This window comes from Tachyglossus aculeatus, chromosome 1 (assembly GCF_015852505.1).
Source record: "Tachyglossus aculeatus isolate mTacAcu1 chromosome 1, mTacAcu1.pri, whole genome shotgun sequence".
NCBI classification, from domain to species: domain Eukaryota; kingdom Metazoa; phylum Chordata; class Mammalia; order Monotremata; family Tachyglossidae; genus Tachyglossus; species Tachyglossus aculeatus.
The window spans coordinates 170621779-170639558 of record NC_052066.1 but is presented as its reverse complement, the minus strand read 5'-3'; the positions used below and the strand labels follow the sequence as shown (position 1 = coordinate 170639558).

Genomic DNA, 17780 nt, shown 5'->3' with positions numbered 1-17780 from the left:
CCAACACTTGTCTGCTGTGGGCTTTGGGCAAGTCACTTAACTTCTCTGTGCCTCTATTACCTCATGTGTTAAAAATAGGGATTAACAGTATGAGCTCAGTGTGGGACAGGGACTGTGTCCAACCTGATTAACTTGTAGCTATCTGAGTGCTTAGAACAGTGCTTGGGACATAGTAAGCACCTAAGTACCATTATTTTTAATTATTATTCTTTGAACTGTTTCCTAAAAAACAGCAGTTTTGGTGTGGGCATCTCTCCAACATCCTACTTAGTAAGGACAGAACTAAAGAATTCATTGTACTTCTCAGCTGTCTTTATCAACTTGTGTAGCCTTCTTGTCCTACAGTTATCAAGTGGTTCTCTAACCATCTTCCTTTTTGAAGATTTGTATTTGAAGTTGTCTTTTATTATTAACTTTGGCATTATGTGCAAGACTGTCTCTATGTGTTGCCAATTTGTATTTCCCAAGCGCTTAGTACAGTGCTCTGCACATAGTAAGCGCTCAATAAATATACGATTGATGATTGATGATTGATGATGAAGTTGAATTTCAAACTTGTTTTCAACCAACCGGGCTTCTTTCCTGTTTACACTTAACCTGCCGCTTTTCATAGGCTTTTGCATCTCCTCACTTGGATAGAATAGGATGACTTTTTCTCCATGATGATTTCTTTTGCCTTGCCAGTTAGCCACCCAGGGTTTCAGTTTAGTTCCCTAATTGTGTGGTGGCAAACATTTTACCTGCGACCCCAGGTTATTAGTAGTTCCCTTGATTTACTTTTTCACTACTCCCTTCAATTCTTTTCCTAGCTAAGGTCTGCATTTCTTCATCATTTCCTTGACTAAAATTAAATATCCATGTGCTGGTTTATTTTGACCCTGTTCCCCAGGCAAGATTGTTAATTTTGTTCTCCTCATCTTGCATTCCAAATCCTCTCCTCCACCTAACTTTCCCATCACAGTTTTCATCACCACCATTTTCCCATCTCTGAAGTATATAACGTTGGCATTATCCTTGATTCCCCCCTCTCTTTCAACACTCATATTCAGTTTGTTGCCAGATCTTGTCATTTCTTCCCCTCTCAGACTTCAAAATCCGCCTTTTCCTCTCCAGTCAACGAACCACCATGCTGGCCTAGGCACTTGTCACATCCCGGTTGACAACTGTATCGACCTCCTCACTGACCTCCTTGCCTCCACTCTGTCTCCTGTCCAGTCTGTACTTCATTCTGCTGTCTGGATCATGTTTCAAACCCTGTTCTGCCGTCTCCCACACCTCGAAAATCAATAAATCAGTGCTATTAATTGAGTGCTTGTGCTCTGCAGAGCTCCGTACTAAGCACTTGGGAGAGTATAAACAATAGAATTAGCAGATGTGTTCCCCTGCCCATTATGAGCTTAGAGTGTAGAGGGGGAGACAGACATTAATATAAATAATTTTCATTAATTTAAAGATATGTACGTAAGTGCTATGCACATTCCTCCCCACATCAAACAGCATCGCCTGTGCATTCTCTCTCTCCTACTTGTCTCTTCTCTTCTTCCAGTACAAATAATAATGATAACAATATTTGTGGTATTTATTGAGCCCTCACTATGTGCCAGGAAGTGTAATAAGCACTGGGGTGGATACAAGCAAATAGGGTCGGACACAGTCCCTGGCCCACATGGGTCTCACAGTCGGAATCCCTGTTTTACAGATGAGGGAAGCTGAGGCACAGAGAAGTGAAGTGCCTTGTCCAAGGTCACACAGCAGGCAAGTGGCAGAACCGGCATTAGAACCCAGGTCCTTCTGACTCCTTGGCCTGTGGTCTATCCACTAGGCCACACTGCTTCTCTGCACCGTAGCTCAACACCCTTCATTCACGTCAAACCCACGTACTCACTGTGCCCCATTCTCACCACTCCCCTCAGTGACCTCTTGCCCACTCCGTTCCTGCTTACATCAATCAATCAATCAATCAATTGTATTTATTGAGCGCTTACTGTGTGCAAGCACTGTACTAAGTGCTTGGGAAGTACAAGTTGGCAACATATAGAGACAGTCCCTACCCAACAGTGGGCTCACAGTCTAGAAGGGGGAGACAGGGAACAAAACCAAACATATTAACAAAATAAAATAAATAGAATAGATATGTACAAGTAAAATAAATAAATAGAGTAATAAATATACAAACATATATACATATATACAGGTGCTGTGGGGAAGGGAAGGGGGTAAGACGGGGGGCCTCACCTTCTTCAAATCCCTTTTGAAATCACATCAATCAAGCAATCGTATTTATTGAGCGCTTACTGTGTGCAGAGCACTGTACTAAGCGCTTGGGAAGTACAAGTTGGCAACACATAGAGACAGTCCCTACCCAACAGTGGGCTCACAGTCTAAAAGGGGGAGACAGAGAACAAAACCAAACATACTAACAAAATAAAATAAATAGACTAGATATGTACAAGTAAAATAGAGTAATAAATATGTACAAACATATATACAGGTGCTGTGGGGAAGGGAAGGAGGTAAGACGGGGGGCCTCACCTTCTTCAAATCCCTTTTGAAATCCCATCTCTTCTCGGTATTCTTCCCACTGTTAATCTTCCCACTTTATAGCCCACCAATGGGCATTTCAGCCCATCTGCCCTAAACAAGCACTGGATACTCAGCGTGGCTCAGTGGAAAGAGCCCGGGCTTGGGAGTCAGAGGGACCTGGGTTCTAATCCCGGCTCTGCCACTTGTCAGCCGTGTGACCTTGGGCAAGTCACTTGACTTCTCTGTGCCTCAGTTCCCTCATCTGTAAAATGGGGATTAAGACTGTGAGCCCCACGTGGGACAACCTGTTAATCTGGTATACTCCCCAGCGCTTAGAACAGTGCTTTGCATATAGTAAGCACTGAATAAATGCCATCATTATTATTATTATTATTACTCTTACCCTCCATAGTGCTTAGGTGCAGATCTTTATTTTATTGTATCACCTCAAACCTGGAACCTATTTTAGGGTTACTCTCCTGCTAGATTGAATAATAATAATAATGGCATTTATTAAGCGCTTACTAGTGCAAAGCCCTATTCTAAGCCCTAGGAGGGGTACAAGGTGATCAGGTTGTCCCATGGAGGGCTCACAGGCTTCACCCCCATTTTACAGATGAGGTAACTGAGGCACAGAGAAGTGAAGTGACTTGCCCAAAGTCACACAGCTGACAATTGGCGGAGCCAGGATTTGAACCCATGACCTCCGACTCCAAAGCCCGGGCTCTTTCCGCCGAGCCACGCTGCTTCTCAATCTCAATTGAATTCTTCTCCATTGAAATCTTCTTGAGGGCAAGAATGGTGACTGTTCACTTCGTTGTGCCAAATGCTTAGTATGCAGGAACTCAATAAATAAATACTACTGATTACCTTAAGCTCACTGCTGTGGTGGTTCTCCGACATCCTGTCAGAGCCTTAGCATTAAAGTAAACATAAGAATAAAAATAATGGTATTTGTTAAGCGTTTCCTCTGTGCCAGACTGAGCCCCTTCCTTCCTCTCCCCCCTCGTCCCCCTCTCCATCCCCCCATCTTTCCTCCTTCCCTTCCCCACAGCACCTGTATATATGTATATATGTTTGTACATATTTATTACTCTATTTATTTTACTTGTACATATCTATTCTATTTATTTTATTTTGTTAGTATGTTTGGTTTTGTTCTCTGTCTCCCCCTTTTAGACTGTGAGCCCACTGTTGGGTAAGGACTGTCTCTATATGTTGCCAACTTGTACTTCCCAAGCGCTTAGTACAGTGCTCTGCACACAGTAAGCGCTCAATAAATACGATTGACTGATTGATTGATTGCCAAGCACTGTTCTAAGCTCTGGGGCAGATGCAAGGTAATCAGGTTGGACACAGTCCCTGTCTTACATGGGGCTCACAGTCTTAATCCCCATTTTACAGATGAGGTAACCGGCCCAGAGAAACGAAGTGACTTGCCCGAAGTCACAGCAGACAAGTGGCAAAGCCGGAATTAAAATCGATGACCTTCGGGTTCCCAGGCCATTGCTCTATCCACTGCACCATCAATTTATTCATCTTGACCCCTCTAGTTGTCAATATTTTTATGTTTCCCTCCCCCGTAGGAGTGTAAGCTCCCTGTGGTCAGTGAATGTGTCACCTTGTTATTCCGTACTCTAGCCGCTACGCCAAGCCGTTTCTCTGTAATAATAATTGTGGTATTTGCTAAGTGCTTACTGTGTGCCAGGCACTGTACTAAGCGCCTGGGTGGATGCAAGCAAATCGGGCTGGACACAGCCCCTGTCCTGCGTGAGGCTCACAGTCTTAGTCCCCATTTTCAGATGAGGTCACTGAGGCCCAGAGAAGTGAAGTAACTTGCCCAAGGCTACACAGAAGACAAGTGGCAGAGCCAGGATTAGAACCCACGACCTTCTGAATCCCAGGCCATTGCTGTATCCACTACACCATTAATTTATTTATCTTGGCCCCTCTAGTTGTCAATATTTTTATGTTTACCTCCCCTGTAGGAGTGTAAGCTCCCTGTGGGCAGCGAATGTGTCACCTTGTTATTCCGTACTTCCCAAGGGGAAGCAGCAGGCTTTAGTGGAAAGGCCTAGGAGTCATTCATTCATTCAATCGTATTTATTGAGCGCTTACTGTGTGCAGAGCACTGTACTAAGCGCTTGGGAAGTACAAGTTGGCAACATACAGAGACGGATCCCTACCCAACAGTGGGCTCACAGTCTAGACAGAGGACTGGGTTCTAATGCCAACTTGCCAAGTGCTTGCTGTATGACCCTGGGCAAGTCATTCAACTTCGCAGTTTCCTCAACTGTAAAAATGGTGATTAAATACCTATTCTCCCTTCTACCTAGGCTGTGAGGTCCAGTGTCCCCAGCTCTTAGAATACATATATATAAAAATATATAAAATGGCATTTTTATTAAGCGCTTACTTCGTGCAAAGCACTGTTCTAAGTGCTGGGGAGGTTACAACGTGATTAGGTTGTCCCACGGGAAGCTCACAGTCTTAATCCCCATTTTACAGATGAGGTAACTGTGCTCTGCACACAGTAAGCGCTCAATAAATGCGATTGATTAATACGATTGATAAATACGATTGATGGTGATGAGGTAACTGAGGCCCAGAGAAGTGAAGTGACTTGCCCAAAGTCACACAGATGACAATGGGCAGAGCTGGGATTTGAACCCATGACCTCTGACTCCAAAGCCCGGGCTCTTTTCCACTGAGCCACGCTGTACTGTTTGAAGCATAGTAGGTGCTAAAAAAACCCCCATAAAAATCCCCTCTTTCCTGCACATCACCAAGTGGGTACTCAGTAAATGTTGCTCCTTCTCCTTATATGACTACTAATTAAAACAGTGTGTGTGCTGCTCCTTCTCCTTATATGACTACTAATTAAAACCAGTGTGTGCCATCCAGCAAAGACATTGGGAATAGCCTATTTTTGAGAGAGGAATGTTCTGTCGGCTACCAGAAGCGCTGCGAAACAGCACAGATACCGGGCCAGAAACAACAGAGCAGAGCTGACCAGGTTCACTTGCAAAATAAGTTTAAATAATCCTAGAATGAATAAGTTTTTTTATTTTTATGAACCTGCAGTGACAGGTTTGCTTCTTGAAGAACCATCTCACTGCAGTTCGGGAAAGTCTTGTGCTCTACGTAGCAATAATCCTTTATGAGGCTGAATTGTCTCCCCCACTATATAAGAAGGAAACTGCTCTGTTTTTGGGTAGGAGAATTGGGACTGAAAGGTATTTTGATTCTTTGAGGGACTTCTCTCTTCAGAAGTGACAAAATAGCAATTGAATGGTGAATTCACAGGGAGTGGCGGTGATTCTAAACGTTTCAGCCCATTTACCGAAGGATCAGCAGCCTGTAGTTAAACTTGGGGTAACAGCGTTAAATATTCAAAAGTTCCTGGAAAAGTAAAAATAATGTTTAAAGGAAACGTTACCAGGAAAATGTTAGTTATTCAAACAGACAGATTGTCGAGCAGTTTCCTTCCAACACGGATGTTCTTGTTTGCTTTTTTCGCCCCATCAGGTAAGCCAGGGGTATCGGTTGATTTCTCTCTCCGTTGAGTGTCCTTTTAAAGTCTTAGTTCTCGTATATTATTTCCAAGTTCTTACCTTTATGCTTCCAGGCATTTTCCCCGTAGGGAAATGTTTTCTGCCAAAGTACCTTGTTCTGAGTTTTAGTAGAGTGGTGCAGTTTATAAATAATGTTCTTTTCATTCATTTTGGCCAAAGCTGAGTGTGAGTTCTGAGTTGCTATATCCCTTGCCGTGAACATTTTGCTAATCTGATTCTTGGTTTTGGCCCTTTTGGGCCCAAGGAGGTTGTTTGTTGGAGGCCTTTTGGACGGATGATATGTATTTCTTCTTCCCCTTGATTTTTTTAGGGTCCTCCCCCGAAACCAGCTCGGCGACATGGAGGATGGGCAGATGAGTCCCTGAAAGTCTCAAAGTGAGTACCGGCTGTTTTCATAGAGTAAATTGCTACTCTCTTAGCTTCCCAGGTGTGTTTTTCATAGTGGGCAGCCTAAATTGGAATGGACAGTTGGTTGAAGCCAACGACCCATGTGTTAGGTTCATGCCCCTTCCTCCCTCTTGTATCCAAATAGAAAAGAAAACAGTTGGCCTCAACGAGGCGCTTCTCAGCTAACGTCTTTGAGCTCGTCGCAAACCAGTGCTGTAAGTGAAGTCAAAAGAAAGCAGCATTATTTGTTCAATTCCCCTGCAGCTGGCAGTATTCTTCCTAGCTCCCAAATACTAATTGTTGCAAATACTAATCAGTGAGTCTCTGAATCAATCAATGGCATTTGCCGGGCCCTGACTTTGCGCAGACTAAGCACTTGGGAGAGTACAATGCAACTGAGATGGTAGACTTGGTTCCTGCCCACAAGAAGCCTCAATAATCTTATTCTAGTCAATGCCCTGGCTAATGAGATTATGGTAATGAAAAAGAGATGGGCTTTTCATAGGATAGATGGGAAATAGATGTGTCCAGGACACACCTTATGTTGGTTTCTGTTCACCCGTCAAGCTAAACTTTACCGTTGGCTGCTCTTCCGATCCGTTGTGTGGCTAGTGTGAGTTTCTGGAAATGATTAGGCACACAGGAGCAAGGATCCAGTGACGTTGTTATACTTTTCTTTCCTTGGCTACTGTATTTGCTTAGTGCTGCAATCTTGCCAGTAACACTAAGCCACCAGGAGAGCCTTTTGACCAACTGAAGGCAACTTTACCCTCCATCCTTCTTTTTTCTTTCTTTTAACGTTATTCAAAAAGTGGTTACTATGTGCCAGGCTCCGTACTAAGCATTGGGGTTACTCAGGTTGGACGTAGTCCATGTCCCAGGTGGGGCCCCCAGTCTTAACTCCCATTTGACAGATGGGGTAAGTGAGGCACGGAGAAGTGAAGTGACTTGCCTAAGGTCACACAGCAGACAAGTGGCGGAGCCAGGATTAGAATCCAGGTCCTTCTGACTCCCGGTCCTGGGCTCGATCCAATGGCAGTGTGCCAAGTGGCTGAAGGAAGCAGCGTGGCTCAGTGGAAAGAGCCCGGGCTTTGGAGTCAGAGGTCATGGGTTCGAGTCCCGGCTCCGCCACATGTCTGCTGTGTGACCTTGGGCAAGTCACTTAACTTCTCGGAGCCTCAGTTACCTCATCTGTAAAATGGGGATGATGACTGTAAGCCCCACTGGGACAACCTGATCACCTTGTATCCCCCCCCCCCAGCGCTTAGAACAGTGCTTTGCACATAGTAAGCACTTAACAAATGCCATCATTATTATTATTATTATTATAAGGAAGAGGGGAGCGGGGGCAGAAGGCTGAGTCACAGGAAAAGCTCAGGGCTTTCAGAGGCAGTGCCAGGGCAGCTACAAACCTGGAGATTTTTGTTTTTCCAAGGTGGAAAGTTTCTAACACTTTCAGCCTGGCAGCAGAAATCAGAGGGTTTATTTTGGCTCTTGAGGGAGGAGAGGGTTCTAGCAAAGGAGGGCACTGAAGTAGAAGCAGCCAGGGCGGTATATGGAGAGAGCGGGGACCTGGGTAAAGAGAGACTGGCTCAGGAAGCAGCTGTACCTCTAGTCCGAAGCTGGAATGTGGTTATCTTTGGCGGCAAACGGATTTTAATCAATGCCCCTCCGGAATGCTTCCTTCACTTTCTGATGGGCAGGTGGGACTGAAAAAACAAACTACCAAACCCTAAATTCCTGAGGCATTGAAGAGGCAGCCCCAGAAAGTAATAATAATTATGATTATCATCGCCAAGATCTGCCCTTTCCTCTCCATCTAAACCGCTGCCTTGTTGGTACAATCTCCCATCCTATCCCAACTGGATTACTACATCAGCCTCCTTTCTGATCTTCCAAACTCCTGTGTCTCCCCGCTTCAGTCTATACTTCACTCTGCTGCCCAGATTATCTTTCCACAGAAACGCTCTGGGTATGTCACTCCCCTCCTCAAAAATCTCCAGTGGTTGCCTGTCGACCTTCGCGTGCAGCAAAAACTCCTCACTATTGGCTTCAAACCTCTCCATCACCTCGCCGCTTCCTACCTCACATCCCTTCTCTCCTTCTACAGCCCACCCGCACACTCCGCTCCTCTGTCACTAACCTCCTCACTGTGCCTCGTTCTCACCTGTCCCACCATCGACCCCTGGCCTAAGTCCTACCTCTGGCCAAGAATGCCCTCCCTCCACACATCTGCCAAACTAGCTCTCTTCCTCCCTTCAAAGCCCTACTGAGAGCTCACCTCCTCCAGGAGGCCCTCCCAGACTGAGCACCCCCTTATCCTCTGCTCCTCCTCCCTTCCCCATCGCCCCCACTCCCTCCCTCTGCCCTACCCCCTTCCCCTCCCCATAACACTTGTGTATATTTGTACATATTTTTTACTCTATTTTATTAATGATGTGTATATAGCTATAATTCTGTTTATCTATTCTGATGGTATTGACACCTATCTACTTGTTTTGTTGTGATGTCTGTCTCCCCCTTCTAGACTGTGAGTCCATTGTTGGGTAGTAGGGACTGTCTCATTCTGTTCCCGAATTGTACTTTCCAAGTGCTTAGTACTGTGCTCTGCACACAGTAAGTGCTCAATAAATGCGATTGAATGGAATGAATGGAATAGGCAGAGCTGCTTTGAAATAGGGTGCAAAATGTGTTTATTAGCCCTGCCCATCCTTGGTGACACCAAGAAATATATTGTTTTTTAAAGCCCTGAATATGTGCCACTTAAGGGGGCATGATTCACAATACTTAGAATTAAAGAAAGGAAGGGTTATTAAGCAGGAGACATCGAGGCCGGGGCTGGAAACCCATCTTACCTGAATTCTAAACCGTGTTTCTCAGAAATGGTGGAAGCAATGAAAATTGAACATCGTAATGAAAGGATTGAAACAATCCTCCTGGTTGCTCATTCCTCACATCCAGGCCTTGAAGCAGTCTGGAATAGGCACTCAGGTCAGAGGTGGCTTACTTGCGTAAGCAAGGTGCTTTAAGTTTCATGCACCAACTCATATCTCTATTGTGCAGAATATTGAGATTTCAACCCAACAGGCATTTTTGGAGCCGCCCTCATCCAGGGAAAACATTTGTCAATTCAATATTGGCAGTTCTTTGGGAATTATTGATTACTTTTTAAAATATTTAACTGCAGGAATCGACACAAACAGTGCACAGTGAAATCTAGGCACTTTGCCACTTGATATCTTTGGAAACCATAGTTGCAGCAGTAAGACATGAAGGCACAGGATGTGTGGAGCCTAGAGTGAGAATAAGTCTTCTGTTTGGGTGCCTGATTCTGGCACTAAATGAAAAGCTTAAGTTGTTTTCAAGTTTCATGTATTCCAAATCTTAAATGAAAGATGAACTCCAAAACGAATATGCCATTTGAATAGCAAAAATGACTTACGTAGACCATTGACTCCTGTTTCTGTAATTTAAGCCGAACACTTTATCTTGAGCAAGAACCTTGTTCAGGATTCTCTTTATCTGCTCTGCTGTTGCCTTTATATATAATTTATATATTATATATGTAATATAATAGAATCAAGACTGTGTTCTCTACAGTTAGGTCGTGCACCAGATGAAATCTAGGGAGAAGGATTGGGTCTAACCTGGGAATGGAGACAGGAGCTTGATTGTAAGATTTCCACTAGATCGTAAGCCCTTTGTTGGCAGGGACTATGTTTCCCAACTCTATTGTATTACACCCTTTCAAGTGCTTCATATAGTGCTCTGCGCACAGTAAGCACTCAGTAAATACCCTGAATTGATTGAATTAATTTTCCTGTTATCTAACAATCAGTCAATCAGTCCATGATATTTATTGAGTGCTTACTGTGTGCAGAACACAATACTAAGCACTTGGGAGAATACAGTAAAGCAGAGTTGGTAGAGTTGGTAGCTCCCTGCCCACAGCAAGCTTTCAGCCTACAGGATGAGACAGACATAAATATAAATAAATAATTTATGGATGTGTACACAAGTGCTGAGGGGCTGAGACTGGGACAAATTCCAAATGCCCAAAGGGCACAGATTCAAGAAGGGAGAGGGAGTGGGGGAAAGAGGGCTTAATTAGGGAACACCTTTTGGAGGAGATGTGACCTTAATTAGACTTTGAAGTGGGGCAGAGTGGTAGCCTGGCATAAATGGAGGACGAGGGAGTGCCAGGCCAGAGGGAGGATGTGGGAAAGGGGTTGTCGTCCAGATAGATGAGACTGGGGTATGTTTTGCACACAGTAAGCGTTCAATAAATACGATTGATTGTTTGATTGGTGTACCCTGAGGTGTAGGTAGTTGGCATTAGTTTGGAGCAACTGCTTCATCAGAGTCTTAGATCTGTACCTTTCTGGCTGGGCAAGATGGGGAGAGGAGGCAGAAAAGTGTGACTTTGGGCAAGTCACTCAACTTCACTTTGTCTCAGTTACCTCTTCTGTAAAATGGGGATTATGACTGTGAGCCCCCCTTGGGACAACCTGATCACCTTGTAACCACCAGCGCTTAGAACAGTGCTTTGCACATAGAAGTGCTTAATAAATGCCATTATTATTATTATTAATAATAAAAGTAACTCAGGCGAAGATGGATATGGTATTTTGGGGTACCACTAGAGTTCTGCCCAGGGTGTGTAATAAGTGGATTCGTAGGGATGGTGAAAATAATCATCGTCACCGGTATCTATTAAGGGCACTCCCATGTATGAATAATACTTGTGGTACTTGTTGAGCCCTTCTATGTGCCAAGCACTGGGGTAGAGAAAAGGTAATCAGATCAGATTCAGTCCCTATCCCACCTGGGGCTCACAGTACAGAAGAAGTAGAGAACAGGAATTGAGTCCCCATTTTACAGGGAGGAAACTGAGACTCAGAGAAGTGAAGCGACTTGCCCAAGGTCACAACAGGCAAGTGGCAGAGCTGGGGTTAGAACAGGGGTCCTCTGACTCCTGGGCCTGTGCTCTTTCCGCTAGGCCCTGGGGAACAATGCAAAGAAAATTAGCAGGCAGTCACTGCTGCTAAGGAATTTGTTCTTCCTCCAGTTCCTGTCTTGTTGCCTGGTTGTCTGTTTCCCCCATTCGATTGTAAGTTTCCAGAGGGCAGGGAACATTTGTCTAACTTCTCTTGTACTTTTCAAGGTCTTAGTACGGTTCTTTACACTCAATAAATACCGTTGATAAGTTGCTTGGCCTCACAATTTAAAATGGGTTGGAGTCACAGACACATAGAAAACTTCCAACTTTCAGAAACAGACAAAAATTCATAATATGCAAGTAGCGATCGATAAGGTGCTGCCAACAAATAGCCTTACCAGAGTGTCATCATCTTCACCGGGGTTGGGGGAGAGGGTGGGAGGTGGGGACGGTGGACGCTGGGCCCACCTCACCAGAAAGGAGTCTTTGGGGGTCATCCAGGAGAGTCACTGCCTCCAAATGCAATTGCCCCTAAATCACTGAGAGCAGGGAAGGTCTCTTCTACTGCTTTACTCTCCTCGGTGGCCTCCTATGGTGCCTTTCACACAGTTAGTTGCTCAGTAAATGTTTTTTGATGGCGATTTTTTTTTTTTTCACTCGGCTGTCTATCTTCCTCTTATAGGTCCCTGGGGAAGGTGATTCTGTAACCTCATTCAGAATTAAGCGACCTTTACTGTCAGGGAATGCCTCCATATTTCTTGATGGCAACCTATTCTAGAATGGCCATAGCCGTGAATCCTGATTTGCACACCTGGATCTGACACATGGGCCGAGCCTGCCCCGGAGCCGTAGTGTCTTTAGAGAAGCATGTGCCCTCCGTGGCGGGCTGGGGAGAGGGGGGTGGCAGAGAAAAGGGTCCCCAAGGCAGAGTGTGGCACAGCTGGCTCATAGGTGTGCCCTAGAGAATGGGCAGAAGGTTAGGATAGATTATTTAAAGGGTTGATCGGAGGGCTTTGTAGATGAACAGAAAAGTGAAACCTTCTGCCAAAGGATGAGGGGTTTAAAATGTAATTGTGTTTTATCTGTGGAAGATAACTCAAGAGACCGAGAGGCCGTCTTCTCCGATAGATCCCAATCCTGTCCCTGTCAGGCAGGGAGAGTTGAAGATTTTACATTAGTGATCCCTCAGGGACCGTAAGACAGATTTGGGGGCAGGAGAAACTGGGCTCCTGGTCTTTGCTTGTGGGTGTCGGGGGTTTTGGGGTTTTTTTTTTCTTTTTGCTTGCCCTTCCTCAAACTTTAAAGGAAAGGAGAGAGAGAAAGGAGCTTTCCCGAGCTCTCATCTCCGGACCTGATGCGTACAGACCTGTGGAGAAGCTTCAGCCTGGAATCTCCTTACCCACCTGTTGGTAGAGTTACTGAAGTAGACAGATCAGGCACAGGGGAGCCAAGCCAAGTGAGGGAACCAAACTTAGAAAAAGAAGGAAAGAGAGGAAGTCTGATTAAGTTTTGTCTCGAAGTGCCTGTTTTTGGGTTTGTCCCTGCATTGATCTGCAAGGGAATGAGGCAAGTAATGGCCCCTCTGGGACCTTCAGGACTTTCTTCTCAATGTCAGCCGTCATTTTCAATCACCCTCTCCCTCCCAGCCATTAATTTTGGCCCAGGATCATGGGGACTTGTCCATCTATCACCCCTAATTGACACTAAATGATCTGTCAGTTTATTGATGAACGGCAGGAGTGGAATTGTCACAATATATTTTACTTTCTAACAACTCCTCCTGACAATTTTACCTTGTCCATCTCACTCTCCTCACATAAATCTCCATTGGCCTCTCATTCCTTCTCTTGGGCTGTTCCGGTGCCGGCCGCCTCCACACCATCTGCACGCGTCAAGGACATCAAGATGGCGGGAAAGCTGCAGTGTGCGGGCCTGGGACATTTTTTTTTTTCCTCCCTTTTTTATGGACTAGATGTTCCAGGAATACTAAAGGGTTTCTGTCCTCTCCCTCCGTGTCATTGCCCACAGCGCAGTCTCTTCACCTTCGCCGTTGGCAGCCGATAGTTATGTTCTCATTTGCAAGCAGACCTGGGGAGGGCAAGCACCTCGAGCAGGAGGAGTCCCCAGATGTGTAAGCCCGGTTACTGACAGATGTTTTGTCCTCTTGAATTGGCACCGCTGTCGGGTGTTGGCCAGATAAATGTACCTCGCGTCGAGCAAGGGTATTAATAAGTAATCATCGGGTGCAAGTTAACCGCTTCTTAGGTTTACAGCAGCATGGCATAGAGGATAGAGCACGGCCCTGGGAGTCAGAAGGGCATGGATTCTAATCCTGGCTCTGCTGGTATTTGTTAAGCACGTATTATGTGCCAGGCACTGTTCTGAGCGCTGCCGCTTGTCTGCTGTGTGACCGTGGGTAAGTCACTTCTCTGTGCCTCAAGTTACCCCATCTGTAAAATGGGGATTGAGACTGTGAACCCCATGTGGGACAGGGACTGTGTCCAACCCCATTTGCTTGTCTCCACCCCAGTGCTTAGTACAGTGCCCGACCCAAGGTAAGTGCTTAACAAATAGTTAATAGTTATTATTACTGTTGTTATGCAGGCATCAATCCCAAGAACACTATTGGGGAGAAATACAACAAAAGCATCGTGCTAAGGCCCATAAGGAGCAGAGTGTTTGGAAGAGTTTTTCAGTGCAGAAAGAATAGAATTGTCCTAATTCTTTTCCTCTGTAGGAGCTCAAGGCAATTTACAGATATTCAGTAATCCTTTCAGTACCAGGAGAGATGAGCCAAATATTTCTATCTATACAGATGAGGTCCAGGAAGGTTAGTGATTTGCCCAAAGGTGGAGCCAAGATTTGAACACGGGTCCTGGTACTGAATCTACTGGGGTATGCATGCTCTCATGGAGGTTGAAGCCCTTTTCCAACCACCAATCAATCACCGGGCAGGGAGGTCGGGGAGGAGGAGTAATAGACATTAATCGGGAAAAGCCTCCTGAAGGAGGTGTCAATTCAGAAGGACTTTGAAGATTCAGCATGGCCTGTTGAGAAGCAGCTTGGCTTAGTGGGAAGAGCAGTGCCATGGGAGTCAGAGGACCTGGGTTCTATTATCAGCTCTGCAACTCGTCGTCTGGGTGACCCTGGGCAAGTCACTTAACTTCTCTGCGCCTCAGTAGCCTCAGTCTCTAAAATGAGTATTAAGACTGTGTGCCCTATGTGGGACCGGGACTGTGTCCAGTGTGATTATTTTTTACCTACCCCAATGCTTAGTACAGTGCCTGGCACCTAGTAAGTGCTTAGTCAATACCATTTTAAAAAACCCAAAAACGACGAAGAGAGTTGATGTCTGGAAGATCAGGAGAGTGGGGCAAAGGCATAACCAAGAGATCAGAGGTGAGAGAGATGAGTACTGGGCACAGTGCCTAGGTTAGAGGGGAACAAAGAAGGCAAGCTGGGGTGTAGTGGGAGAAGGGAGCAGGTAAGCAGGTGAGAGAGAGTCAGTCAATCATATTTATTGAGCGCTTACTGGGTGCAGAGGTCTATACTGAGCGCTTGGGAGAGTACGACAACAGACACATTCCCTGCCCACAGCAAGCTTACAGTCTAGGGAGCTGATGGAGTGTAGTAAAGCCAAGGGTTCTTGACATGAAGAAAGGGTAAAAATGGAAGCTTTTGAGGAATGCAAAGGTGGATGCTGAAGAAAGTTGTAAGAAAAATAATCAGGGCAGCAGAGTGAGCTATGGACCGGAGAGTGGAAAGACTAGAGGCAGGGAGGTCTGTAAGGAGGCCAGGTAGTTGTCAAGCCTTGTTATGTGACCAATGTCTCTACCAGCGAGGTGGTCATATGGATAGGAGGGGAAGGGATGGATCCTGGAAATAATAGGGAGAAAAACCAACAGGATTTGGTCACGGGCTGACTTTTGGGCATGAAAGGAATGGGGAGGAGTCAAGACTAATGCCATGGTTATAGACTTGGAGGACAGAGAGGATTGAGGTGTGTCACCTGGGATGGGGAAGTTCATTCAATTCAGTCATTCATTTAGTGCTTGGGAGAGTACAGGAGAACAATAGACAGACACATTCCCTGCCCATGAGCTTACAGCCTAGAGATGAACTTGCAATCTAGTGAAGTGAAGTGGAAGAGGGGATTTGGGCAAGATGAGGAGTTCAGTTTGGGACAAACTGTATTTGAGGTTCTGGCAGGACATCCACATAGACATGTCCTGGAAGCAGGAGGAAATGTGAGATTTCAGAGGAGTCGACAGGTTTGGCAAGGTAGATTTGGGAGTCACCCGCATAGAGATGTTTGTGAAAGACACGGAAGCAACTGAGCTCCCCCGATTGATGAGTGTAAAGAAGAATGAGGAGGGGACACAGTTGTGAAGAGCACCCACCAGGAATGGGTCGAGCGGCAGAGGAAAAGCTGCCAGAAGAAACCCAGAAGGAGCAGCCGGAGAGAATGGGTCAGTAAAACCAACGATAGATAGTGTCTCTGCCCCACACCTCCACCCGAAACCCATTTCCGAATCTGTCGGACCGCTCGCAGCACCCTCCGTAGAATCAAAGAGGCTGAACTCTAGACTGTAAGCCATCTTCCAGGTCCATCCTGTTGTTCTCTCCCAAGCGCTCTGCACAAAGTAAGTGCTCAGTAAGTACCATTGATTGAGGAGTAGAGGAAAGAGGGATGGGATGGGATGGTAGCGGAACTGTTGAGAGAACTAGGTGCATATTGAAAGTGTCCATCCTTGGCTCTTTTAGCAGGTGAGCTCAGATCTCTGTTGAGTGGCAGCCGTCTTCTCGTTTGTGCTTGCATCCCAGCTCTCGCCTGGGTTTGATTCTCAGACTCTAATTTTTTGCCACCTGGTAGCCTGGTACCTCCAGATTTTAATCCAGAAGTAACTAATCAGCCCAACGGTCCCTGCATCTATCCCTCTCTGCAGCTGCTTGCTGAATTATTCTTCTGCTTTCATTCTGAGCAAGAAGGAAAAGTAGAACCGAGAGTCTTGATTTGGGTGGAAAATAGAGTGTTCGGATTAGATGAAAAGCGGACCGAGCATTTTGAATTTCGGTAATGGTTGTCCTTTCTACAGCCTTTGCCTCCCCGATGGAATTAAGTAAGGATGGGCCAGCGTGTCCTCAGAGTCGGTGGTTGTCCACGGCCAGGTGGAGATGATGTCATTGCTGTCCGTTCTGAGCAGTTGCTCTGCTTCAGGAAGAAAACTGACATGAGGTCCAAGATGTTAAAATTTCCAGGCTTGGCTTGTCAGCTTTCCCATTTTTATGGAAGAACTCTACAGAACTGTCATATTTGCTGCAGTAGGTGAGGGTGCTTGGGAAGCAAAGAGGGATGTGGAGTTGAATGAAGCAGCATGGCTTAGTGGATAGAGCACGGGTTGGGAGTCGGAAGGACCTGGGTTCTAATCCCGGCTTGGCCACGTGTCTGCTGTGTGACCTTGGGCAAGTCACATAACATCTCTGGGCCTCAGTTACCTCATCTTTAAAGTGGGGATTCATTTATTCAATTGTATTTATTGAGTGCTTACTGTGTGCAGAGCACTGTACTAAGCTCTTGGGAAGTACAAGTTGGTGACATACAGAGACGGTCCCTACCCAACAACGGGCTCACAGTCTAGAAGGGGGAAGACAGACAACAAAACAGAACATATGGACAGGTGTCAAGTCATCAGAACAAGTAGAAGTAAAGCTAAATGCACATCATTAACAAAATAAATAGAATAGTAAATATGTGCAAGTAAAATAAATGGAGTAATAAATCCATACAAACTTATATACAGGTGCTGTGGGGAGGGGAAAGAGATAGGGTGGGGGGGATGGGAAGGAGGAGAGGAAAGAGAGGGCTCAGTCTGGGAAGGCCTCTTGGAGGAGGTGAGCTCTCAGTAGGGCTTTGAAGGGAGGAAGAGAGCTAGCTTGGCGGATGGGCAGAGGGAGGGCATTCCAGGCCCGGGGGATGACGTGGGCCGGGGGTCAACAGCGGGACAGGAGAGAACGAGGCACGGTGAGGAGTTTAGCGGCAGAGGAGCGGAGGGTGCGGGCTGGGCTGTAGAAGGAGAGAAGGGAGGTGAGGTAGGAGGGGTGAGGTGATGGAGAGCCTTGAAGCCAAGAGTGAGGAGTCTTTGCCTGATGCGTAGGTTGACAGGCAGCCACTGGAGGTTTTTGAGGAGGGGAGTAACGTGCCCAGAGCGTTTCTGCACCAAGATGACCCGGGATTGAGAGTGTGAGCCCCATGTGGGATAGGGACTTTGTCCACCCTGATTAACTCATGTCTATCCCAGCACTTAGAACAGTGCTGGCACATAGTAAGTGTTTAACAATTAACTTAATAATTGGAA

The 17780-nt window shown here is 45.9% G+C and overlaps 1 protein-coding gene across 3 annotated transcripts in view; it reads left to right on the top strand.

Moving 5' to 3' along the window:
- IFT43 (intraflagellar transport 43) overlaps positions 1–17780 on the top strand; it is a 139399-nt gene that overhangs the window by 68646 nt on the left and 52973 nt on the right. For all 3 annotated transcript variants that reach the window (XM_038742152.1, XM_038742123.1, XM_038742187.1), the window contains one exon: positions 6409–6473. In XM_038742152.1, coding sequence (XP_038598080.1) covers positions 6409–6473 — 65 coding nt within the window. The remainder of the gene's footprint in view (positions 1–6408; positions 6474–17780) is intronic.